Below are 26,286 nucleotides of genomic sequence, written 5' to 3' on the forward strand. Positions count from 1 at the left end.
CCCGGAAACTGATGGGAGTTATTGTCATTACACACGTTGTGAGCTGAGACGGGAGCAGGTAATGCAGTTTAAAACGCAATAGAGGTGCTTTTCTTGTTTCTCCAAAAAAAAAAAATCAATTTGTGCACCCTCACATCGAAAAGCATTTCGCGTGAAAAATCAGGGAAATGCTGAAAGATTCACAGCAGGCTGGTCAGTATCTGTAGATCAGAAGTTAACGTATCCAGTTTGTGCTCTTCATTAGAATGAAATGACTGTCACAGTTTGCTAGACCCGGGGTTAATCGTGGGACAGAATCTACCTGCAGTGTGGTTGTACACTTTATACCAAGGGAGGCGCTACGAATAAGATGCGCTTCATAACATTTCAATTGTGTATATCTTTCACCGTGGACTTATTTAAAGCGTTTTGGGAGTTGCTTATTTTTTTTAAAGACATTTACCCAGAAATCACATTTTGGATCAAATGAGTGAGTGTTAGTCCAAATAAATGAGACTTGATAGGTGTGGTTATGGTGGGAGGACTATTGCTTGTGGAATTGCAGCCTTGGGAAATTCGAGCTACTGATGTATATGCACTGGAATAGCCACATGGTGAAAGAGTGGGATGTTGCGATTAAAAAGATAGAAATGCCATGACCAACCAACCAGCACAGCTATCATACTCCTTTTTATGTTCCAAATGTGCTAGCTTCTCTTTCAAAAGTCAAAGCTTTTGAAAAAATAAGGTTCTAATCAATTCTTTGCCTCACTCTGGCAAAAGAACACCTATTAATCTCACTGAGGTGAATCAGGACCATTTTATATCTGGGACTAATATTGATCACCTAAGGAAGTTGTAGAGGAATTTTCCAGTTTATTATATTTACGAGTTATTTCTATTTACCTGTTCTCATGTCTCTTAAAACAATTCATTTGTAGTGTTTCATGTGGTATTACCCCTTTCATGTGAATTTTTAGGTGGAGATGGGCTAAATTTGTCATTTAGAGCTGGCAAGTCTTAGTGGTATGTTTTTTGGGAAGCAGATCAAGTAAATCGAGTAGCAGAACTCTAGTTGCTTTAGATGTTGTTCACACAGGGTGGCAGTTAGGTTGGTGAAACTAACTCAAGGTATCCAAAATCTCACTTCTCCAGACCCCCAAAAATAAATCTTATGCTTATCTGAAATTTCTACGCTACATTTTTAAATAGCTCTGCATTTTACTGCAAAAAATCAGCACACCCTTATTTATAACATTGATTTTGGCAGCCTTGAAAATTTAATTTATTTTGCCTTGTGCTACTGTTTTACTGAAGTGTGAATGCCTGAACCCTTTTAAAGTTCTGAATATAAAAATCTATAAAATGTTAACAAGCCATTTTCAATCTTTACCAAGGTTTGAAAATGAATTTACTGCCAAAGAGCTCAAAAGAGTTCAGTTCTGCTGAATACTGGGAGACATTCTTCAAAAAACGAGGTGCAAGTGCCTTTGAGTGGTATGGGTCCTATGTGGATCACTGTGCCGTGCTGCACAAATACATCAAACTTAAAGATAAGGTACAGTCATAATCTTTTTTTAATTGTGCCTGGTAAAAGCTCATTTCTTAAAGCAAAATTGGTCCTTTTTTAGTTGTATTTTAGCAGTAAATTAACTGCATGTTGAGTTACATTTTCAGCCTTGTTTTGGCCACCAATATGCATGTTTAAAAAAAATCTTAATTGTTGAACGAGATGCAAAGCTTTTGCACCACAGCTTTGCCCTATTATGAATAAAGCAGTTGATTACTTCTTTAGTTCCTAAGTAAGGAACCTCGGATTTTTGATTCTAAAGAATAAACTGGTTATAGTTTCCAAGTGGACGCTTTGTACAATAACGTAGCACTGTTTGCTTGTGTATATGTCCCATATTGGTTTAAATTACTCCATTAAAACAGCCATGTTTGTTTGAGCTACAGACATTGTAAAAGTTGTTATTTTTCTTGGTGTTTTCTGTTAGTACAGTGCTGTGATTAACTAACCTGATTTAATAAGATCATGGGTTCAAGTCACACTCCAGAAACTTGAACACAAGACCTAGAGTTCTACCCAGTTGGTGCCATCTTTTGGATAAGACGAAGACCCGGTCTGCCCCTTTGGATGGACATGTAGATCCCATGGCATTGTTTCAAAGCATGTCCTGGCCAATATTTATCCCTTAAAGTGACATCAGTAAAATAGGCGATTTGATTATTTATCTCATTGCGGTTTGAGAGACCTTGCTGTGTGCAAATTGGCTGCCATATTTCTTGCATTACAACAGTGATCACATTTCAGGAGTACTTCCTTGCCTGTAAGGTACTTTGGGACATCATCGGGTCATGAGAGGCGCTCATTAATTGCGAGCTATTTCTTTTGCTCTTTAACCTCTTTCAGGGAAGGGAGCTGCCGTTTGAATTTGAAGGTGAAATGCATGGGAGATGTAGTGAGTGGCTTTATTTTTATATATCTTATAATTCAGTGACCCAAACGTTGATTACGTAAGGAGGTCAGAAATCTTTACGCAGCTGCAGTAGGGTTTGGGCTCACAGAACAAAACTGCTTAAAATTGCACAGTTAAGATTGGGGGTCTTAGACTACAGGGACAGTTTGGGGGGCGGGGGGGTGGGGAGAGAGAGAAGGGGGTGGCTAGGTGGGATTGGAAGAATTTGTGCCTGTGCTGTAGAAGTTGTTTAGCTGAAATAATAAGGGGCACGTTTTTGGGTGGAGCCTAAGCATGTCTTGCTTGGGCCTGAGGCATGCTCGATGCTAGTGGTGATCATATTACATTCCATTCCCCACTCCTGTCATTCTTTCTTCTTTTTAATAAATAATCACACACATAATAAAATAGATTGAAGAAATTTCAACAAAGTAATTCAGGTTCCCCCTCCTTCCAACTTTGATCTTTAGGTTCTCGTTGTTGGCTGTGGTAACTCTGAACTAAGTGAGCAAATGTATGACGTGGGTTACCAGGGGATCACGAACATTGACATAAGTGAAGTGGTGATAGACCAGATGAAGGAACGCAACGCCACTTGCCGACCGACAATGGTCTTCATGAAAATGGACATGGTGCAGATGGAGTTTGGTGACTCCCAATTTCAGGTGGTACTGGACAAGGGGACCTTGGATGCCGTAATGACAGATGAGAGTGACGAGACGCTACTCAACGTTGACAAGATGTTTGCGGAGATCGGGCGGGTCCTGCAGGTTGGCGGGCGCTTTGTATGTATCTCGCTGGCTCAGGACCACATTGCAAAGAAAGCCGTGAGCTACTTCTCGCAGCAGGGCTGGCCAGTAAGAATACACACAGTCGAGGAACAGAGCACGGCCAACAGGCAGTTCATGATGCCAGTGTTCATCTTCATCTTCACCAAGTTCAAGAAGATTCCTGGAGCTGGCCACAAGATCCTGGAGATGTGCTCAGAGGAGCAGGACAAGCCCCTGCGGCTGGACAGCGTGGGACAGCTGCTGGAGGTGGTGAAGGGAAGGCAGCAGTATGCACTACTCCGAAACCACTTGAGCAAGAACTCCACCAGCGGAGAAAATGTGTCCCTCACTCTTTGTGACAACGTATCTGGGAAATCTCGCTACACCTTTTACATTGTTGATCTGCTCTCTGTGAAAGCTTCTCGCACCAACCACTTCGCAATTTTCATAGGTGAGTGTCCTCCTGATGTGCAGCTGGAGGGGGCATGTGATGGGTATCTGTTCTAATTTTGTATTGGTATTAAATCGCTATGGTCTTGCTTAAAAAGGTTGAAGGGTGAGAAAATATTGGGGTAGATTTTGTGGTGTTAAAGATGGCAAAACTCTCAGCTTTCACAAGCATTGTTCTAGTGAAACTGACAACAACTTTGGGAGCTTAGACAGTCGCAGAATAAGATGGCAAGCAGTGATCCTACACTTCTCCATAAGACGGCTACAGCAGTTCCCACAGACTCCCACAATCTCCCTTGCACTATTGGTCTCATTCTAAAAGCTCTTGAAAAAGTTACAGGTTGTTGAATGAGGTATAACTTTTTTTTTACAGTATACCCCTCCAGGCACCATGCCCTAAGAGCACACTGCCACCATGGACTTCTATTGGATTGGTCCATGATTATGCTGGACAAAGTACTGCAGTGGTTTGCCATTGCCTTCTGCAGTTAAGCTAACAAAGAAACTCTTGCGCTCTTACTGCCATCAAGCGCACTGGAAGGATTTACAGGCTGATAATCAGCCTGTTTGGCCACACTATGAAGGCACCTTCCATGGCCATCAAGTCCCGGGTTTGAACTCTGAACTTCTGGCCCAGAGGGAGGGACACTGCTCCATGCGCCACAAGACCTCCACAGGATACTAACTTCATAATTACTGCTAAACACCCTTACTGGTCCTAATTTTATATTTTTGGAATGTCACATTTCTCCACCATGATAATCAATACACATATATTTAAAAAAGCTATTTATTTTCTTAAAAGTCTGTTTGTCTTTGACTGTGTTAAGATAGAGGCTAATACATTTATTTATATCGCTAGCTGAAATTTTAAAAGTGAAGGATTTTAAGTACTTTTAACTTCCTGGTTTGCTGTGTATAAGACAAAAAGATTTCCACATGATTGGCTGCTTACCTGCTTGCTGAAATCACTGCTGTTGCACACCAGGACATCACCCTGACTTGGTGCTGGATGTAAACTGCCACCAGGAAAGGGAAAATTCAGGCTGCAGAGATGCTTGTGGACAGTTTTCTTTGAGGTTAGCTTCGCTACCGACCATAAAATCTACGCTCAGAATTTGCTGGGAAAGTAACAGTAAGTTCGTGGCCTTCACTGCTTTAGAATATTCAAAAAGAAATTGCTGCAATTTGTGGCGAGGGAGAGAGACACCAAATTGCTGGAGGATTGGTGCCGTTCTACCTGGCAAAAATGGAATCTTGTCAGGAAAGCCCCAGAGCGCATGTCACTCAAGAACAGGTTTTCTGTGTTGGGAAACTGTGAGAGTGATGATTCCTCTGCAGAGTGCAGCCAGAGCCCAGCCGCACAAGGGAGGAAGAGCATAAGTGGTAGGAGACTCAATAGCGAGGGGTACAGTCAGGCGTTTCTGTGGCCGCAGATGTGACTCCAGGATGGTGTGTTGCCTTTCACTAAACAGCTGCAGGGCATTCTGAAGGGGGAGGGTGAACAGTTCGAGATCGTTGTTCACATTGGTACCAACGAATTAGGTAGAAAGCGGGATGAGGTCCTGCAACAAGAATTTAGGGAGCTAGGTAGTAGATCGAAAAGCAAGAGCTCAAAGGTTGTAATCTCTGGATTACTCCCGGTGCCATGTGCTAGTGAATATAGGAATAAACGAATAGAGCAGATGATTGCGTGGCTGAAGAGTTGGTGCAGGAGGGAGGGCTTTAGATTCCTGGATCACTGACTCCATTCCTGGGGAAGGTGGAACCTGTACAAGTCCAACAGGTTGCACCTGAACCGGGATGGGGTCAACATCCTTGCGGAGGGGTTTGCTAGTGCTGTTGCTGGGGCTTAAACTAATTTGGCAAGGGGATGAGTTATGGAGTGAAGGTATAGTAGGGGGTGATGCACAGACAAGTATAGAAGCAAAACCAAGTCAGTCTGGAAGGCAGAGTATATATAGTTAAGTTAAGGCACAAGGGAGCATGGTAAGACTGAATGGCAGTCCTGGATGGGAGTGGGGGGGTGTAAAAGAAAAGGTAGGGTCACAATATTGATCAAGGAGTCAATTACTGCAATAAGGAGGAATGAACCTCTTAGAAAGTTATATGGGTAGAATTTAAAAACAAAAAGGGGGCAATCACATTGCTGGGAGTATCCTATAGACCCCCAAACAGTCAGGGAGAGATAGAAAGACAGATATGTAGGCAATTCTCAGAGAAGTATAAAAATAATAGGGTAATAATAGTAGGGGTTTTCAACTTCCAATATTAACTGGAATAGACAAAGTGTGAAAGGCTTAGAGGGAGCGGAATTCGTAAAATATATCTAGGAGAGCTTTTTAAGCCAGCACATAGAAAGTCCTACAAGAGAGGTGCTGGATCTAATCTTAGGGAACAAAGCCGGGTAAGTGGTAGATGTGTCAGTGGGGGAGCATTTCCGTGAAAGTGACCATAACTCAGTAAGATTTAAGGCAGTTATGGAAAAGGACAAAGTTGGACTGGAAATAAAGGTTCTGAATTAGGGAAGGCAGATTTTAGAATGATAAGACAGGATTTGGCCAAAGTGGACTGGGAGCAGCTACTTGTAGGAAAATCTACATCAGAGCAGTGGGAGTCATTCAAAAAGGAAATATTGAGAGTGCGGGGCCAACATGTTCCTGTAAAGGTGAAGAGTGGGACCAACAAGTCCAGAGAACCCTGGATGCCGAGGAATGTACAGGATTGGATAAGGAAAAAAAGGGAAGCTTATGATAGATACCAAGGGCTCAAAACAGTGGAAGCTCTAGAGGAGTATAGAAAATGCAGGGGATTACTTAAAAAAGAAATTAAGAGAGTGAAGAGGGAGCATGATAAAAGATTGGCTGGTAAAATAAAGGAAAATCCAAAGGTGTTTTATAAGTATGTTAAGGGCAAGAGGATAACCAGGGAAAGAGTAGGGGCCAAAGTGGCAAGCTGTGAGGGGAGCCGGAAGACGTAGATGAGGTTTTAAATGAGAACTTTGCATCTGTGTTCATTATAGGGAAAGACAATGTAGGTATAGAAATCAGGGAGGTGGACTGTGATATACTTGAACAAATTAGCATTGAGAGAGAGGCCCAGATGAGATGTATCCCAGTCTGTTGTGGGAGGCAAGGGAGGAGATTGCGGGGGCCCTGACATTAATTTTCAAATCTTCTCTGGCCACAGGAGAGGTGCCAGAGGAGTGGAGGACAGCTAATGTGGTAGCATTATTCAAGAAGGGTGATGGGTTAAACCAGGAAGCTATAGGCCAATGAGTCTAACTTCAGTGATAGGGAAGCGTTTGGAAAAAGTTCTGAGGGACAGAATTAATTTTCACTTGGAGAGGCAAGGATTAATCAAGGAGAGTCAGCATGGCTTTGTCAAGGGGAGATCATGTCCAACAAATTTGATTAAGTTTTTAAGGAGGTAACTAGGCCTGTAGATGAGGATAGTGTAGTTGATGTAGTCTACATGGACTTCAGTAAGGCTTTTGCCAAGGTCTTGCATGGCAGAATGGTCAAGAAGGTAAGAGCCCATGGGATCCAGGGCAATTAGGCAAATTGGATCCAAAATTGGCTTAGTGGCAGGAGGCAGAGATTGATGGTCAAAGGTTGTTTTTGTAGTCTGGAAGCCTGTGTTCAGTGGTGTATCGCAGGGCTCAGTGCTGGGTCCCCTGCTGTTTGCAGTGTACTTTAATGATCTAGGCATGAACGTAGGAGGTATGATCAGTAAATTCGCAGATGACACGAAAATTGGTGGCACAGTAAATATCAAGGAGGAAAGCCTTAGACTGCAGGATGATATAGACGGGCTGATCAGATGGGCAGAACAGTGGCAAATGGAATTTAGTCCTGAAAAGTGTGAGGTGATGCATTTTGGGAGGACTAACAAGGCAAGGGGGTACACGATGAATGGTAGGACCCTAGAAAGTACAGAGGATCAGAGGGACTTTGGTGTGCATGTCCATAGATTCTTGAAGGCTGTAGGACAGATGGATAAGGTGGTTAAGAAGGCATATGGGATACTTGCCTTTATTAGTCAAGGCAGTGAATACAAGAGCAGGAAGGTTATGATGGGGCTGTATAAACATTAGTTAGGCCATATCTGGAGTACTGTGTGCAGTTCTGGTCAACACACTAGGAAGGATGTGATTGCACTAGAGAGGGTGCAGAGGAGATTCACCAGGATATTGCCTGGGCTTGAGCGTTTCAGCTGTGAAGAGAGACTAGATAGGCTGGGGTTCTTTTCCTTAGAGCAGAGAAGGATCAGGGGGAACCTGATTGAGGTGTATAAAATTGAGGGGCATAGATAGGGTAGATAAAAAGAAACTTTTCCCCTTAGTAGAGGGGTCAGTAACCAGGGGGCATAGAGTTAAGGTAAGAGGCAGGAGGTTTAGAGGGGATTTGAGGAAAACTATTTTCACCCAGAAGGTGGGTGGTATCTGGAACTCACTGCTTGGAAGGGTGGTATCTGGAACTCACTGATTGAAAGGGTGGTAGAGGCAGGAACCCTCACAATATTTAAGAAGTACTCAGATGAACACTTGAAACACCATAACATACAAGGCTATGGACCAAGTGTTGGAAAATGGGATTAGAGTAGATAGGAGCTTGATGACCAGCATGGACATGATGGGCCGAAGGGCCTCTTTCCATGCTGTAAAACTCTATGGCTCAATGACTCTTGTCCTTGGCCTCTGAGTCTCAAGAAATTGCTAGATTTACACCATAAATATGAATTAAACTTGCATTGAAAGTAAGGGCTGGCATTTCACAGGTTAAGAGCCCTTTTAATGAAAAGGCTTATGTTCCTGCAAAGCCACTCAATCTCTCAACCCGGGAAGGGAACAATTAAGAACACAAGAAACACTGGAAGCTCAATCACGCAGTTAGGAAATTGGTCACAAATTTGAATTCTGAGGTTGCAAACCTCAACACTGACAGCAGTGGTCAACTAAGTCTGTGACATGGTCAGAAGGGGCATGGCACCTCATGAAACACTGACTGTGCCTACTTAAAGATCATCTTCAGGCAGCAATTCAGTGGTGGCGCTGATGGATCTTGTAGATAAGTCAGTCACTTAAGGGGTGTTTCCCATTTGGTTGGAGAAGGGTTTGTGCTGGAAGGCGAGAGATCAACACAAGCAAGGGAAAGTAGCTCAGAGCACCTTCTACAGTAATTTGATGCAGTTTGATGGCAGTTCCACAGGGCAGGGAGACGGAATGGCTGTTTGGAACTGATGAAGGCCGGAGGCAGCTTGGCAAAAGTGCAGAATTCAAGCGCTTGCTGGTGGTGGTGTTACACCGAGACCAGCTCTACGAGAGTATGGAAGCCATTCAGTCAGAGCTGTCGGGGAAGGTGATGGAGTTAGCTCCTCCTGGACTTCCACCAAACCAACAGGTAAGTTTTTGCTTACATTATATAATACACAAATATAAGATATATTTTATGTGTGTGTGCATGCGTGTTTGTGTGTGTGTGCGTGCTATTATACTCCAACTATCTCTGCTTCTTCAAAAAAGGATTCTCTTGTCCTCTTGACTGCCAAACCTGTCTTTGGTCTCTAGCATCGGGGGAAAGGAGCAGGTTGAACTTTTTTGTTTCAAATGTGGTCAGCTATTTGTATGTTCACCTTTACTCTATTGGTTTTCCTGAGTGCGGGCTGGCTTCATTCATCCTGTCATGAAAAACTAATTGTGGTATATGTAATTTCTGACTTTGGAGCCCAAACATCACCAGTTTGTTCCCCTTGTACAGCTTGGGGACAGCAAAGATTTGAGAAGTTGCGATGCCCCACAGTTTTTCACTTTGAATTGTTTTCTCCCCGACTGCCTCCTCCACCCTGACAAAAATACTCAGGATGAGGGTGTCACTGGCTATGTCGATTATGTGTTGCCCCATCCTTAGTTGGCATTGACAAGATGGTTGTGGGCCTTCTTCCTGAATCACTGTAGTCCATCTGGTGAAGGGGCTTCCACAGTGCTGTCAGGTAGGGAGTTCTAGATTTTGACTCCGTGATATATGTTTCAGGATGTTGTGTGACTTGGTGTATGTATTTGCCAAGTCTTTGGAATTTTATTTGGGTTAAAATGCACATGACTATAAAATATTTTCTTCATGCACCAGGCAAGTGATAAATGAATAGAAAATTTAAGTCGAGCTTTTCTTCGGCTTTCCTTTTGCCTCTTGGGGATCATGCTCATTTGTGGACGTGTTTACAGTTATGAGGGTGAGACAGTCTGTGCTGGGGACTTCTTTGGTTCCCGTAAGCTGTGGTTTATGTCATTAACATGGCTCTCTGTCCAACTGAAAACTAAATTTGTTGCTTGTAGTTAATGAGGACTAGGACACAAACTTAACCTTCTGATTGTGAGTTAGTTCACCACAGCAGGATAAAAACAGTGCTTCATAATGTTGGAATTAGGGGCCACGACTATGGCCTGAAATTTTCTGACCACATGCACTAGTTTGCTTGCCTTTGCCAGGAATGCGGCCACAGGATAGAGTGTTAATCCTTTTGTCCCACTTTAACTGCAAGGATCTGAAAATTGAGTAACCTTGTAGGGCAGTGTCAGCGAAATGTAGTTATTACTCCAGGGAAATCCTTCACTGGAATCGCATGTGGTAAAGAAGGATTGTGTTGTGGCATTTGTAACTCTTCTTTATAATGTCCAGGTGGAATGTTATCTGCTTCCTTGGCTGGATATTAAGTTAAGCATGGTCGTGAGTGGTATCTTGAGTGTTTGCTTTATAACTGTGCCATAAATATCTCCTTTACTGTCTCTGCATGAAGAACGTTTTGATGCAACATAAATAAGCTCATGCACTTGAGTACAGGTAGAAATAATGTGTTATATTTTCTACTGTTTTCTGATTAATTCCATCTGTTTGCAATTCCACATTTGATCCCAAGACAAGCTCCCGAACTCATATCCCTGCCATCACTGTGACCACCTATTTCCACCTCTGTAACATCACCTGATGTCACCCCTGTGTCAACTCATCTGCTGCAGAAGCTCTCAACCATGTCTTTGTTACCTCTAGATTTGAGTATCCTAATACCCTCCTGGATAGTATCCCACATTCTACCCCACTATAAGGTTTAAGTCATCCAAAATTCCACTTGTTTCTTAACACATGGCAAGTCCTATTCCACTATCATTCGTGTACTTGCTGACTTACATTGGCTCCTGTGCAAGCAACATCTTGATTTTAAAATTCTCATTCTTGTTTTCTAACCTCCCTGTGGCCTCGCCCCTCCCTATCTCCGTTATGTCCTTCTGCCTAGAACCCTCCCAGATATCTGCACTCTTATAATTCTGGTCTCTTGTGCATCCACAATTTTAATCATTCTATCTTACACCTCTCTGTGTCTCTCAAAGAAAAGAAAGACTTGTATTTATATAGCACTTTTCATGACCACCAGATGTCCCAAAGCACTTTACAGCTATTGAAGCACTTTTTGAAGCGTAGTCACTGTTGTAATGCAGGAAATGTGGTTGTTAATCTGTGCTCAGCAAACTGCCACACACAGCAACGTATTTTTGTGATATTGATCGAGGGATGCCATCTGTGCTTGTGTAAAAGTCGAATTTTTGAGACCAATTTTTTAGGCCAGATGTCAGGGAGTTGACTTTTACATAGATAATCTTTTTGAGGGATTGACATATTTGCTTGATTTGGGCCCAAAATGACTATCACAATGGAACAAAGTAAAAACCAACAACACTAAAGAATTCATATTAATTTTCTAACATTTAGTTCTGTATGTAATTTGTAATGTTACAAAATTTCATCTTACTCAATATAAATATATACCGTAACGAATTAACTAGAATATTTCACATCGAAATCCTTCGAAATCGCTGATCACCGTCAGAATCACCAAACAATTTGTCCCAATGACTCTGTTGTGCAACATCATCATAAGGATCTTCCTTGTCTTCGTCATTATCATTATCATCATTGGTAGTACCAGTAACTTTAGCGTCATCATTCCACAAGTAATTGAACTCGGTACCACCCGGCGCATTGGATATTCCACCATCCCAGATGAGCAAACCTTTTTCTTTCCATAGTCTTACTGGTCTCAATTTCCACACTTATTTTACCCATTTCTTGCAACCACCTTCGTCCAGTCTTTCTCGTGAATGTGGATCGCAAAGCCTTTCAGAATTTTCTTTGGCAAGTGGTTTGCACTTGATTATCGCTGTTGGCTTTAATTGTGTGCAATTCACCATACGGGATGGAGCCACTATGAGCTGGATTTTCTGGTGGCCAGTCATCCTTATAAGGAGGAGTTTTGCACCAATCTTGGCAATGGCTTTGTTTGCTGGCATATCGAATTTCAACGGTGTTTCATCCATAATTCCATTGCAAGCCAGTCAATTCGCATTGTTTTCTTGATGTCGGATGACAAATTGACGGAATTTGATGATTTTATCGTCAAGTTTAGGTGGCAGACACTGCGAAATTTCAGTTTCCTGATGGAATGCTGAATTGCGTCTTTTTGTGAATCTTGTGTACCACCTGGCGCTGACCTTGAATTCTGGAATACCATCTTTTTTTGTTGCTTCTCTGACGGCCTTTAGTCAGAAGGCTCTGCAGGTGATATTATGACCATTTTGCTGATGCTTGTTAATTCATTCTACTATTGTTTCCCTCAAAGGGAGGGCACTTGCTCCATTTTCCTCTGCCGATGTATTTATTTTTTGGCATCTGATCTAGTTTTTTTGGATATCCTCTTCCAGTTTCTAACTATTTTCTCAGAAACATTAAACTCTCTTCTTGTTGCACAATTATTAGTCTTCTTGGTGAGTGCTACAACTTTCATTTTAAATTGATCTGCCTACATGTTATTCTTTCATGAAGAGATTGTGATGAATCACGTGGTACACATTAGTCTTGTCAATTGGCTGGGAAATTGCCACTAGGATTGGCAGAAGGAAAATCTAAAGGTTCCTGCGTGTACCTTCGAATTAATGAACCTCAGTAATTACCTGTAGGTAATAATGAGTTTGATTCCTGAAAAACTAGGATAGAATTTTACGCAGGGTATATGAAAAATTCTGTTTTATTTGATCAAAAGTCTTGGGGTCAACTTTTACATTGGGACATTTCATTACATTAAAGGCACTGTATAAATATAAATTGTTATTGTTCAAAGCACTGGAGCCCTAAGTTGTGAAATCAGAATTACAGAATTGTTACAGCATAGAAGGAGGCCATTTGGTCTGTTGTGTATGCACCGGATCGCTGAAGGAGAAAGTTACCTAGTGCCACTGCCCTGCCTTCTCCCTGTGGCCCAGCATGTTCTTCCTTTTCAGATCATAATCCAATTCCCTCTTGAATGCCTTGATTGAACCTCTCTCCCCCACACTCTGAGGCAGCACATTAGAGCAATAGTAGGGAAAGTGCTAGAGCCTTTTATAAGGGATGTGATAACAAGGCACTTAGAAAATATCAGTGGGATTAGACAAAGTCAGTATGGATTTACAGTGGGATTAGACAAAGTCAGTATGGATTTATGAAAGGGAGATCATGTTTGACAAACCTGCTGGAATTTTTTGAGGACTTAACTTGTAAAATAGATAAGGGAGAACCAGTGGATGTGGTGTATTTGGATTTTCAAAAAGCTTTCGATAAAGTCCACATAAGAGCTTGGTGTGCAAAATTAAAGCACATGGAGTTGGGGGTAATATATTGGCATGGATTGAGAATTGGTTAGCAGACAGGAAACAGAATAGGAATAAATGGGTCTTTTTTGGAGAGGCAGGCAGTAACTAGTGCAGTACCACAGGGATCAGTTCTTGGGCCCTAGCTATTCACAATATATATCAATGATTTAGATGAGGGAACCAAATATAATATTTCCAAGTTTGCTGATGACACAAAGCTAGGTGGGAATGTGAGTGATGAGGAGGATGTAATGAGACTTCAAGACGATTTAGACTGTTTGAGTGAGTGGGCAAATACATGGCAGATGCAGTATAATGTGGATAAGTGTGAATTTATCCATTTTCGTAGGAAAAACAGAATGGCAGAGTATTATTTAAATGGCGATATATTGGGAATTGTACTTGTACAAAGGGACTTGGGTGTCCTTGCACACCAGTCACTGAAAGCAAGCATGCAGGTGCAGCAAGCAGTTAGGAAGGCAAATGGTATGTTAGCCTTTATTGCAAGAGGACCTGAGTACGTGAGCAAGGATGTCTTACTGCAGCTGTACAGGGCCTTGGTGAGACCATGCCTGGAGCATTGTGTGCAGTTTTGGTTTCCTTACCTCAAAAAGGATATACTTGACATAGAGGGAGTGCAGCGAAGGTTCACCAGACTGATTCCTGGGATGGCAGGATTGTTGTATGAGGAGAGTATAAAATTCTGACAGGGCTGGACAAACTGGATGCAGGGATGATGTTTCCTCTGGCTGAGGGCTCTACAACAAGGGGTCACAGTCTCAGGATATGGGGCAGGCCATTTAGGACTGAGATGAGGGGAAATTTCTTCACTCAGTGTGATGAACCTGTGGAATTCTCTACCACAGAAGGCTGTGGAGGCCAAGTCACTGAATATATGTAAGAAGGAAATAGATGGTTTTCTAGACACTAAAGGCATCAAGGGATATGGGGAGAGACTGGGAATGTGAGATAGAGGATCAGCCATGAGCATTTTGAATGACAGAACAGGCCCAAAGGGCCGAATGACCCACTCCTGCTCCTATTTTCTACGTTTGTAAGTTTCTATTCCAGATCCCAACCACTCGCTGTGTGAAAAAGTCTCCTTTGCTTCTTTTGCCAATTACCATAAATCTGTGCCCCCTTTTCCTTGATCCTTCCACCAAAGGGAAGGATTTTTCTTTATCTACTCTGCCCAGATTACTCATGGTTTTGATGACCTCGACTGAATCTCCTCCCAGCCTTCTCTTCTCCAAGGAAAACAGTCCCAACTTCTCCAATCTATCTACGTAACTGAAGTTCCTCCTCCTCGGAACTGCCTTTCCTTTCACATGGCACTGTTGTTTGGAGGCTTGGAAGATTTCTAGATGTTTTGTCTTTAATTGCCCTTTTGACATGTTAGAAATGATTACTGAGTGCAACTTAACAAATTGATGGATCGCAGTCTTTTTTGCTTTGTCCTTTATATTTGTTTCCCCGATTTATAATAGCGAGGTTGTTTTTTTTTTCATTCCTCCTTTTGGAAATGAGCAGCTCGCACAGTCAATGTTTCTCTTAAACGGTAATGATTCTGTTATTGTGCAGGTTCCATTTCTATCAGTTGGAGGAGACGTAGGGGTTCGCACGGTTCAGTATCGTGGTACGAGTGATATGAGTGGGGAATATGTCATTGAAGACGTCAAGGGAGAAGATGGCAGCTATTTTCGGCACCTCATATTCCTCAGCAACGTCAATGTGGTGCAGTCGGAGGCTAAGCTATTGCACACCTTCTCAAAGTCAGGTATTATTTGAAAGTTTAGCTGTGGCTTGAGAAAAGACTAGTGCAGTGCTTCTGAGCAATTGAAAAACTGATACTTGTACTAGAACGAAACCACGGCGAGCAGATAGTGACCAACGAGATGTAACCTATCTGTTTTGGATAATCCCTCGCTGAAAGAATTCTTATGTTTAGTGTTTCAATTTCTGGAGCGTCTGCTAAGCCCAGCTGTATGCCAACAGCCTAAGTCCATTCTTGGGAGTTATTTGGGTTACAAAAAATTGCCTATATTGTACTTGCACATATATGGTATGCTACGCCCGCAAACTGAACACGTGTTGGATATTGCATTTGTGATGCTGCTGTACGTTCAGTGCTCTGTAATCTCAACTTGTCTTAAAGTTTACATGTACTTTCTGCGTGCTGATGTAGTGAATGGAAAGGGCATTAAGTTTACGGTAAATTTTCACCCAAACCCACTTAAAGCCATGATTTGCAGGAAGGAAGCAAATAGTATTTTTTAGATCAATATTGATACCTGCTTAATGGAAGCTGGGCTGGCTTAGTGGCCAGCTCTCCTGCCTCAGAGCCGGAAGGCCCCAGGTTTAAGTCCCACTCCAGAACTTGTGTTGGTGCTGGTCCCAAGCCTGGATAAGTGGGGAGGGTTAGTGGCAGAGGGGTGTATCTGGCTGTAAAACCACCTGCTGAATCCAAAAATGGTGCTTGATCAGGAGGTGATCAGCCAGCATTGTGGTAACATGGGCAAAGCGAGAAGAGAAACTGTTAATACTTGCGTAATATGCACCCCAATTCCCCAAACCACTTTTCGAGCTTTTTGGGTAAAAGTTACCCGCATTGCACTATAGATATATGGTATCTATATGAAGTTAATTCACTTCCCTCTTTTTACTGGATTTTTAATTTATATGTTGCTGTGGAAATGCAATGCAATTGGCTGCTGATAATCACATGATTGTTCTGAACATGTAATGCAAAAGATGGATCGAGAATTTTATAAATTATACCTAAAATTCCTAAAGTGGTTATCGGGTTGGAGCGGGTTTTGCAGGAGTTGCTTCATTTTGAACTCTGTTTTCTCCTCCCAGTTTGTGGGGGAATACTAGAATTTTTCTCTGATTGAAAAGAGGAATCTTGCCCTGCTGGAGTTGGAGGTGAGTGGGATGGAGGTGGGTACTCTTTGATGCCGGCTTACGTCATTTTTCTCAGCAGCATAGCAGGTTGAAGTACCAACGCACCCCCTGCCCAGCACCACACGTTGCCCCGGCATTGGTGTCTCATGGTAAGTAATAACCTACAAGCAGAACCTTGTGTTCAGTTTAATTTTCAGAGCACAGATGTTTTTCCTTTTTATTTTTTCCTTCCCCCAAAATAGTTCCATCACAAAGGAAGAAAAAGAAAGACAAGAGGAGGGGGCGGCCGTGCTCAGAAGCTGAGAGGACTTCAAATCTCAAAACTGGTCAGGCTGTCGACAAAAGCTACCTGTGCTGCGACCATCATCGAGCCATGATAGCTGGCTTGGCTCTCCTAAGTAAAAAAGATGGTTTATTTGCAGGTAAGGAGCAAAAGAAAAAGAACAAGGTTAAAGTAAAATGTACAAAAACTTTCATTGATCAATTACATTTTAAGGTAGCAACACATCCTAAGGTTCTTCATGACCAGACAGAAATTGACATTGAACCAAAGAAGGAAACATTAAGACAGATGATAAGGATAGTTTAAAGGAGGAAGACCTACATGGTTGAACTAGTGGCTGCTAATAACGGGGTGAAGGAAGTGGGAGCGTGGTGAAGCTGATGACTGGGCTGCAGGGCAAGGCAAGAGGTCAGAGTTCAAGGAGTGCAAAGCTCTCAGATGGTTGTAGGGTTGGAGGAGTTTAGAGATAGGAAGGGATGAGGGCATGGAGAGTTTTGAACTCAAGAATGAGAATTTTAAAATTGAGGCGTTGGTCAACTGGGAGCCAATGTCGGTCAGTGAGCACAGGAGTGATGGCTAACTGCAATCCTACTGATTTGCAGTTGTACTCCTGGTTTTAGATAAACGTGTTTAGTGTTTGCTTTTAGACTACGAATGCCACAATGCAGAATCCCCTGGACGCCGTTTTCTCAAAGAGCAAGAAGGAGCTTGTTTGAGAGGCCAGTATCATCATGTGAGTGAATTCGAGGCTGACATTTTATCTTGCCCATTTACAGCTAAAATTTTAAATCTGAAACCTGCTTACTTAAGACATGTTTCACCAAGGGAAGTAGGTGGGAAAACAAAAATTAGTCAAAGAAATGAACTTGCTTGTTTTTCATTTTGTTGAGGCTGGGTGCTGAGTATTACTTTAATATTTCAATATTGTATTGAGTACAAGCATAAGTTGTTAGTTTTACAAGATGGCCTCTTTATTGGAGAATTATCTTTTATGCACATGAAGAGGTGATGTTCAGAAACATCTATATTTAGGTTGTGCTTTGACTTGCAGAGAAGCAAAGAGAGAGTGCATGAGTATTTTGCTTTAATATTAAAGGAGGGAAGCAAAACTCATGAGTGGAATTGCTGAACATTTACTGTTTAATTGTTGCAGCGATGTGGATTATAGCTAGGATGAAACATTTTCACCATTATCTGAAAGAAACTTCCCTTTTCCCCCTCGTGTTCAGTGGCATGGTAATTATGTGACTGGACTAGTAGCCCAGAGGCCTGGATTAATAACCAATAATGGCTGGAAGCCTTAATAGCATAGAGAGTTGAGATAATGTGACATTAATACGGGAAGAGCTATGTTCCCAGAATGTGGGTGATGTTGCTAAGGCTATAATTAGTTACCCTGAGAAGGTGGTAGTGGTGTGAAGTTACCTTGAACCTTTGCAGTCTTGATGATGGGGTGCCTGCAATGATGCTCGGTAGGGAATTCTCAAATTCTGCCCACATCAGAATGAACAATATCGCATTCAAATTTAATGCAAAATTCTATCATATTATGGTCATATTATGCAGTATATTCTGTAGGTTATATGATGTGCAGCTACAGTGCACCCAGTGGCAATGGAGATGGATTTTGAGTTTAGTGGCATGGGCCACCAGTCAAGCAAATTGCTGACTTGGACAATGTTAAATTTCTTGAGAGTTGTTATGGGTGCATACTGCCGCTAACCTTCTATCCTTAATTCTTCATATGCCCCACCTTGTCTAAGGCTATACTGGATGCATCCTGTACTGCAATAAATTATGCTTGGCAATCATGCCTGACCTTGCTGAGATTTAAAATCTAAAATGCTTCAAATCCCTCCATGGCCTTGTCCCATTCTTACTTGATAACTTCATCCAGTTCTAAATCACCCTCCCGCAAAATTGCATTTCTCTGACCTTTTGCGCATTTTGTCTGATCACTTGGCAGCAAAGCTACCCCTGCCCTGGAATTTCCTTGGTAAGCTCTCAATTTCTCTCTCCCCCTTCAAAAAAAAAATCAATTTATATCTTTTCTAAGATTTTGGTTGTCCTCCCATCCTAACTTGGGCTCATTATTTTCCTTGTGTAATGTCTGTGAAGTGCCTTTTAGGTCATCTGAGTGCAAGCTGTTTTGGTTGTGCCCAGGTTATTGAAGAGTGAAATGCAAAAGTGCAATTGCCATTTTGAGTGAAATGTTACAGATCTTGACCCAAATGTTTTAGCTGCTCACATAAAGCTGAATGGGGGTGACCAAGCTTTGCTTTTCTTGTATTGCCCATAGACACTCCCTTTTCTCTGCTGGTAGTTGGCCTCGGTGGTGGCAGCCTTCCATCATTTATTCATGATTATTTCTCCCAATCGACTGTTGATGCAATTGAAATTGACCCTGAGGTGTTGGAGGCGGCAACCACGTGGTTTGAGTTTTCCCAAGACGATCGAATGAAGGTGATTCTGGCAGATGGATTGAACTATATCTGTACAGTCGCAGACAGTGGTAAGAAACCCAGGAGATCAATGCTTGTAGAGCATTGTGCACTCCCTTCCTCAAGCTCCTTGCTCTGTTCCTTGCTAATGACCAGATTTGGCCAGTAGTCATTCTTAGAAAAAAAAGCACACACTTATACACACACACACACACACACACACTTCTGACTAGCAAAGAATTTGGATTTTATTAATTGACACAGTTCAGCACCCTCTGATCATCTCAAGTTAGCATGGCGTGGCATCCTTTATCATGTGGCCAAGTGTTGGTAGAAAAGATAAGGGTACCACCAACACTAATCAGCAATGGAAACAGATTAAGAGACTCTGTTAAGGAAGGAGGGGCAAACAACATAGGGTTTTTAAGAGCAGAAAAAAATCAAGAAAACATGGGTTATGACTGCAATGTTGTAAAGGATGGAAGAAAGGAGAAAATGTAAGAATATCAATACCGAAGAAGGCTGATTTACAGACACTTGAATAACGAGTTAAGAAGAAAAATAAAAAAAGGCACAAGAGCAATGGTTAAAAGAGCAGTGTGATATATTCGAAGAATTGGATCGACTAGGAAGGGTAGGCCTTATATGCAAAAGCAAAGAAGGTCCATGTTACTTAAAGAACTGAAAACAACAGTAACAGAGAGTAAGGAAAGTGTTTTATTAACAAATACTGATGAATAAGAAATAAGGATCATATTGAAGAACAATATGCAAAAAATGAAAAATCCGAAATGATTGAGCTAGAAGAAGGCAGTAATGTTGACATCCATTTCATTGAGCCAAAAGTACTAGAGTGAGCTAAGGGCAGCAATAAATGAGATTAAAAACTGGAAAAGCAGTAGGACTAGACGAAATACCTATCGATTTGCTTAAAAACGTTGGAAAAAAATTAACATCAATGTTTGCTAAGCTGTGCAAAGATATTTACTTATTGAGCGAATGGTGAGAGGACATCATTGCAGACAATAATGATCACTGTAAGAAGAAGCCAAAGACACGTTCTGACTTACATACAATAAGTCTGATTACCCATATATTGAAAGTTGTGTTGAGAATTATAACAGAGAGAGTGGGTGTGAAGATGTGGAACTACATTGGAGATGACCAGTTTGGATTTCAGGGAGAAAGAGGGACAAGAGAAGCAATTGGCATTATAAGATTAATGAGTGAACACAGGTTAGAGTTTGGACAGGAATTATGGCCGGGATTTTCAGGCTGGACTGGAAATTCCTGCCAAAAGTCAATAGACTTTTGACTGCCTCTCCACATTTTCCACCCTGTTCCTGCCATGGGCAGGACTGGAAAATCCTGGCCCATATGTTTGTTTTGTAAATTTCGAAAAATTGTTTGATCAGGTTGTCTAGATTAAACTCTTGACAATGCTGAAAGATATTGGAGTAGACTGGAGAGATAGACGACACATAAGAAATCTGTACATGGGACAAACAGCAACAGTGAGAGTAGCCAACGGGGAGTTGGAACAATGTGTACTTGGAAGAGGAGTTCAACAAGGGTGTTACTTATCACCAGTCCTCTTCAATGTCTAAGCAAAAGTAATGATCAAAGAGGCATTTGAAGACACAGAAACTTATGATTGGGAGGAGGGGCGAATTATAACATCCGTTAGATTTGCAGATGACAAAACACTTGTAACAAGCACAGTAGAAGGATTACAAGAAAAAATAACAAATGAAGTGATGTGGAGAGTAAAAGAACAAAGAAATTTGTTGAACGCAATTGGGAAAAGGCGGAGAGACTGTGTGGGGCACATTTTAAGAGGAAATGAACTTGTTAGAGACATTATGGATGGAAGATTTCAAGGAAGAACAGGGAGAGGAAGAGAATATCAATGCTGGATGGCTTGAAAATTGAAGGCAGTTATAGGCAAATGGAAAGAATGGCATAGGATAGAGAAATATGAAAAGACTACTATGTGCCTTTGGGCAGAGCATACATGATGAAATTGAGTTGTTTTGTTTATTTTATTGTAGGAATTTTTTTATTCTTGGGATTATATCGATGACTCAGTTGCTGGAGAGATCAGCTGAATTCCTTCAGTGGTTTCTAGGGTTTCTATGATGCCTAATTTGTTCGTCCATGGGGACATTTGCTTTAGCATTCATCATTTGCCTCTAGCTCGCTTTCTTTCCCTGACTCCTCCCCCACCGAATTAAAGACTCACTGAACTTTTGCTTAATTCCTGTTTCAACTTTTCTGGCTGAATACTTGCTTATTTTGTTTTATGTGATAGCCTGAAGAGCTCAGGGGGTTTTAGAATCTTGGTCTTGAATCAGCATTTGACATCTGCTTAAATTTTTCATTAACAGCACACTCCTTGTCAAAAGCATCTGCATTTGCTGTCATCCTTGTAAACTTGCATGGGAGAGTTGTTTTTCTACCGGCTCGGTTCCATTTTGTTTCGTTCAGTGTTGCTCTACTCGCAGTGTGATCCATTTTGCGTATTTTAAAATTCCGTAATGTTTTTCTTTGTTTGAAGATCCTTATGGAGGAGGGTGGGCAGATGGTGCACTGAATGCTCCTGCATTTTGCTGACTTTCTTTTCAGACATGCACAGATTGTGACCACTTTTATCCAAATCAAAGACATATTTAAAAGTAACGAAATCTACTGATTAACTAAATGTTCTTCTGTTCAAACTAATCCCTTTATATGTCATATTTTCCTAAGTGAAAAACATTACTCGTTTCTGTCCTGCAAAGCTCATCCTTCTCCTTGTATTCTAATTCAGATCTCCAGCTGGCATGCTGTGCCAAGCATAACTTTCTCATGTCTATTGCATCAGCAAATCTAGGACATAAATAGGACATTCCTGGGCTTGTTTTTATCATATGTTTTCACTGGCAGAAAACGTGTGTGCCTATTGTAGTTTTCCTTTTCTCTACTTCAAAGTTCAGTACTAAATACGTACTTAAAAAACCAAACTGCAAATGGATAAAACTGCTAAGTGCATTAAAATTTTAACATCTGCAGTTTTGCCTGTTGGTGCACTTTCTAAACTCACATGCAAAATAATCTGCAGCAACACTTTATCTCTTTGGTTTAATTGTTACTGCCCTGCCCTCAAACCTGGAAGTTCTATTTTAAACATCTGGAACTTTGAGCAATAAAGCCAAAAGTTTTTATTTTTCTGATGGGTGACTGTACTTACTATTTTCCATTAATCCAAATCCTGTAGCCACTGTCAATGAGTTCATAGAGAAAAAAGCTGATTAAAATCAAAAACAAAAACAGAATTACCTGTAAAAACTCAGCAGGTCTGGCAGCATCGGCGGAGAAGAAAAGAGTTGACGTTTCGAGTCCTCATGACCCTTCGACAGAATTTGAAATCAAAATTAAAATCAAAATGTGTTTCTTACATTGCTGCAGGGAATGCCTCCTATGATGTCATTATGTTCGATGTGGATAGCAAAGACACCACCCTGGGAATGAGCTGTCCTCCTCTAGCTTTTGTAGATGACGTATTCCTACTAAAAGTACGAAATCTTCTGGCACCCCAAGGTGATTGATCTATACCTTCGAATACTTAATAAATCTGTGTTGCGACCAACTATACCTATGTATGACAGGCACATTGTGTACCTTTTTGCCAGAAAACAGGTCATGTAGTATACATGAAAACTCACGGCCTGCACCTTTGTTGATGAAGTTTTATTTGTGAGCCCCTTTTATGATTGCGAGGTTCTGTTGTTTGGCTTTAAAGGAGCAGTACAACCTGGACCCTGTTTATATTGTTTTGCTCATGTGGATGAACATCCCAGCAGATCAGGTTTTTACAGGTTGGAGGTAAAATGTTGTGCTTGCTTGAACCAGCTTTTGCCTCAGTGGGAGCACGCTCGTCTCTGAGCCAGATTTTCTTGTGTTCAAACCCATACCAGGATATGCTCACTGAATCTTGACTGACATTTCAGAGGAGTGCCAAGGGAGCGCTGCAGTGACTGAGATGCGATCTTTCAGTTGAAACATTAAATATAGATTGATGTATAAGATCTGGTGGCACTATTCAGAGAAGAGCAAGGATGTCCTGGCTAACATCTCTATTAAACAATATGAGTGAAGCATTATCCACCCATATTTAATGTCTCAACTGAAAGACCGCACCTCAGTCAGTGCAGTGCTCCCTCAGTACTTTCCCTGCCTCCCTGCCCCACCCACTCTCTAACCTACATAGTATCCCTTGATGACATCACCTGCAGACATGGGATCAGCTTCCACATGTATGCTGATACTTCTGTGCTCTACCTCCCCACCACCTCTGCACAGCTTCTGTATTGTCAGTGTGCTTGCCCAGTACCTAGTCCTGGATGAGCTGCAGTTTCCTTCAAATAAACAATGATCAACCTGAAGCCGTCGTCTTTGGCCCCCGCCACAAAATCTTGCCACTAATTCTGTTTTCCATCCTGGAAGTAGCTCCCAGTCACCCAAAGGTTCATATTTAAAATTCTCATTCTAATCTTTAAATCCCTTCATGGACTCTTCCGTCTCAATCCCCAATCACCCCCAGCTCTCTACCTTATCACTCCCACACCTAGTTGCTTTGGCTATCTGACCCCTTGTATATTGCCACCATTGGCAGCAATACCTTCAGAAACCTGGATCTTGCACTCTAGAATTCCATACTTAAATCCCCCTGCCTCTTCATGCTCCTTTCCACATTCAAGATCCTTCTCAAAACTAATTTATTTGCCCGAGGGAGAATGCTTTCCACATGGAAATTTGAATGACAGAGAGGAACTATATTTGATTTTGAGGAAGGGTGGATAGGGGTGGTGGCGGGGTGGAAGTGTTGTAAGGCTCAGGTTGAGGAATTCTCAAAGAGAATTTTATTCTGCATCTGGCTTATGCTATACTTACTTTCGGGGAAGTTATGTATGAAGTTATGTGCTGTGTCAGACTTGGAATAGTGTCCTCCTCTCAATGTGAACCTAGTTTGTCACCATGATGAATTTGAGAAGTGAAATAAAACCTCTGGAAGAGAGAATCCATGTATGCATTTTAATGTACATTCATTTTCAACGTTTCAGGACTCTTCATTCTGAATCTGGTCTGCAGAGACCGTATACTGAAAGAGAAGGTAATGGTAGCGCTCAAAGGGGTATTCCCTCTTATTTATCTCCAGAAGATTGAGGGTGAGGTAAATGAAATTTTGTACTGCCAGTTGACCATGGAACTTAAAGCTAGATCGAAAGACCTTCTTGAAGTAGGTCAGAATCTGGAAAATACTCTGAAGAAACATGGCAAACATTGGGACCAAACCTATAAACTTGCAGAAATGTTGAAGACAGTTACAATTGTGTGAAGGTTCCTACACTCTTAGACTAGATGTATGTAGGGTACCATTTCTGTTAACTATTTGCGGTGACTTTTGATGCCATTCACTGAAGCTGTGGACCTATTTCTTAAAATGTTCATCATGATATTCTCAACCAAACTAAATGGGTGTGCCTTAATATATTGCTACAGGTATCTATGAAGTGCTGTGAAAGTCTCCAGTTTTCTTTAAGAACAAAACATTTACTCCAAAATTCCTAAGTGATTGGTTGGAAAAAGAATTATACACTCATTTTGAAATGGTGTACATTTTGGTTCTTTGTGTTTAATACATTACTCCAATTTCCCAGTATCACCAGGAATCTGGTGGCAGTGAGGGTATATACTCTTGATGGTTTACTGGCTCCAAGTGGTGCTATATACATACTGAGTCACTCAGACCACAAAGTCCAAATCAGTAACAGAAATACCTGGAAAAACTCAGCAGGTCTGGCAGCATCGGCGGAGAAGAGCACAGTTAATATTTCGAGTCCTCATGACCCTTCAACAGAAGTTCTGTTGAAGGGTCATGAGGACTCGAAACGTCAACTGTGCTCTTCTCTGCCGATGCTGCCAGACCTGCTGAGTTTTTCCAGGTATTTCTGTTTCTGTTTTTGTTTTGGATTTCCAGCATCCGCAGTTTTTTGTTTTTAAGTCCAAATCAGTGCCCAGTTGGCTGATTTTTGCTTTAGTGATGGTTACAGCATTACAACTGATCTCAAATGGTTATGATAAAATCATATTTTAAGACCTATGTACTGTAAATATTTTTTATATTTAAAGTACAAACCTGAAATTAGTGCTGTAGCTCCTAATGTTTTACAAGCTTTTATTTAAAGGTATTGTTGATTTACATGACAGAACAATGTGTCTCTAATGATTATATCCCCATTACAATGGTGATGGACTTGGTGATCATTTTAAGGCTCCACAGTGGAATTTACAATGTTTAAATTTGCTTTTGCTTTAAGTCAATCCTGTAAGTTAGTTTCAGTCTTCTTTAGGGAAATTTCAATTAAATGTTTTTTCTTTCTTAATAGGACAGACATGTCTTTAGGTTTTTCCAATTGCATCACAAGTGGCAGCTTTTGTTTCAGGAGGAACTGATTTTGGGTTTATTTTGTTTGCTCTATTCTGAATAAATTATATTGTGAAAATATGTAATTTGAGCATTTTTTTTCCTCTCTCATGTATGGTTTACATTGTCTTGCAAGTAAACATTTTGATGCTGACAAGATTGTTTAAAGTGGTGAGTTTTTGTTAATAAAATGTAATTTTCCTGTGATGATGGAGGTGATGAAGTGTTGAATAAATGCACATCTTTAAGGTGGGCAGGGAGATGAGGAGTTGGCTGAGAGTGACAGAAGGTACACCAGTAGAAGATTTTATTTCCAAGGTAATGTATCTCACTGGTGCACTCCATTGGCTGATTGCACCACTCATGAGTGACTATAAAATTCTATGTTTAGCAGTTGATAACGCAGCAAAAGGTGCAGGAACACCAATCGTTAATGCAAACTCATGATACTTGAATGGGAAAAAGGTAGTGTTTTGTCTGACTTTTTTTGTGTTCTGCCTCTTTATTAGGGTGCATATTCAGACTAAAGTCAGGTTTACGTACAAGTAGGAATAATTGTCAAGGAAGCACTGGCCCAGGCTTTACAATTTTGTTTGCGGTGACTCTGGTGGAATGTGATGACTGTTTAACCTAGAGGCATTTCACAGAATCTCAGTGCAGAAGAGGCCCTTCAGCCCATCAAGTCTGCACTGACACATGATAAACACCTGACCTACCTACCTAATCCCATTTACCAGCACTTGGCCCATAGCCTTGAATGTTATGATGTGCCAAGTGCTCATCCAGGTACTTTTTTAAAGGATGTGAGGCAACCCGCCTCCACCACCCTCCCAGGCAGTGCATTCCAGACCGTCA

The 26,286-nt window shown here is 41.4% G+C and overlaps 1 protein-coding gene across 3 annotated transcripts; it reads left to right on the forward strand.

Moving 5' to 3' along the window:
* On the forward strand, positions 1 to 24,782 carry mettl13 (methyltransferase like 13). Of its 3 annotated transcripts, none has more exons than XM_041207605.1 (9): positions 1 to 58; positions 1,377 to 1,537; positions 2,909 to 3,659; positions 8,861 to 9,060; positions 14,919 to 15,114; positions 16,484 to 16,663; positions 18,824 to 19,036; positions 22,413 to 22,544; positions 24,068 to 24,782. In XM_041207605.1, exons 2-9 carry the CDS (start codon positions 1,385 to 1,387, stop codon positions 24,340 to 24,342), a joined length of 2,100 nt encoding a protein of 699 aa, XP_041063539.1. In that variant the 5' UTR covers positions 1 to 58; positions 1,377 to 1,384; the 3' UTR covers positions 24,343 to 24,782. The 3 variants fall into 3 exon arrangements, with proteins under 3 accessions (XP_041063539.1, XP_041063538.1, XP_041063540.1); XM_041207604.1 differs by having other exon boundaries at positions 54 to 192; XM_041207606.1 differs by lacking the exon at positions 18,824 to 19,036 and having other exon boundaries at positions 54 to 192.
* Positions 24,783 to 26,286: the final 1,504 nt, after the last annotated feature.

The sequence above is a fragment of the Carcharodon carcharias genome, chromosome 16 (assembly GCF_017639515.1).
Source record: "Carcharodon carcharias isolate sCarCar2 chromosome 16, sCarCar2.pri, whole genome shotgun sequence".
NCBI lineage: Eukaryota > Metazoa > Chordata > Chondrichthyes > Lamniformes > Lamnidae > Carcharodon > Carcharodon carcharias.

What these genes read in the sequence shown, in the direction of transcription:
- mettl13 (XM_041207604.1), top strand. Translation starts at nt 168, where the DNA reads ATGCTGAAAGATTCACAGCAGGCTG. An exon ending in AAAAGATGGTTTATTTGCAG is followed by an intron (nt 16,664 to 18,823) that starts GTAAGGAGCAAA and finishes TATTGCCCATAG; the next exon opens with ACACTCCCTTTTCTCTGCTG. An exon ending in AAATCTTCTGGCACCCCAAG is followed by an intron (nt 22,545 to 24,067) that starts GTGATTGATCTA and finishes TCAACGTTTCAG; the next exon opens with GACTCTTCATTCTGAATCTG.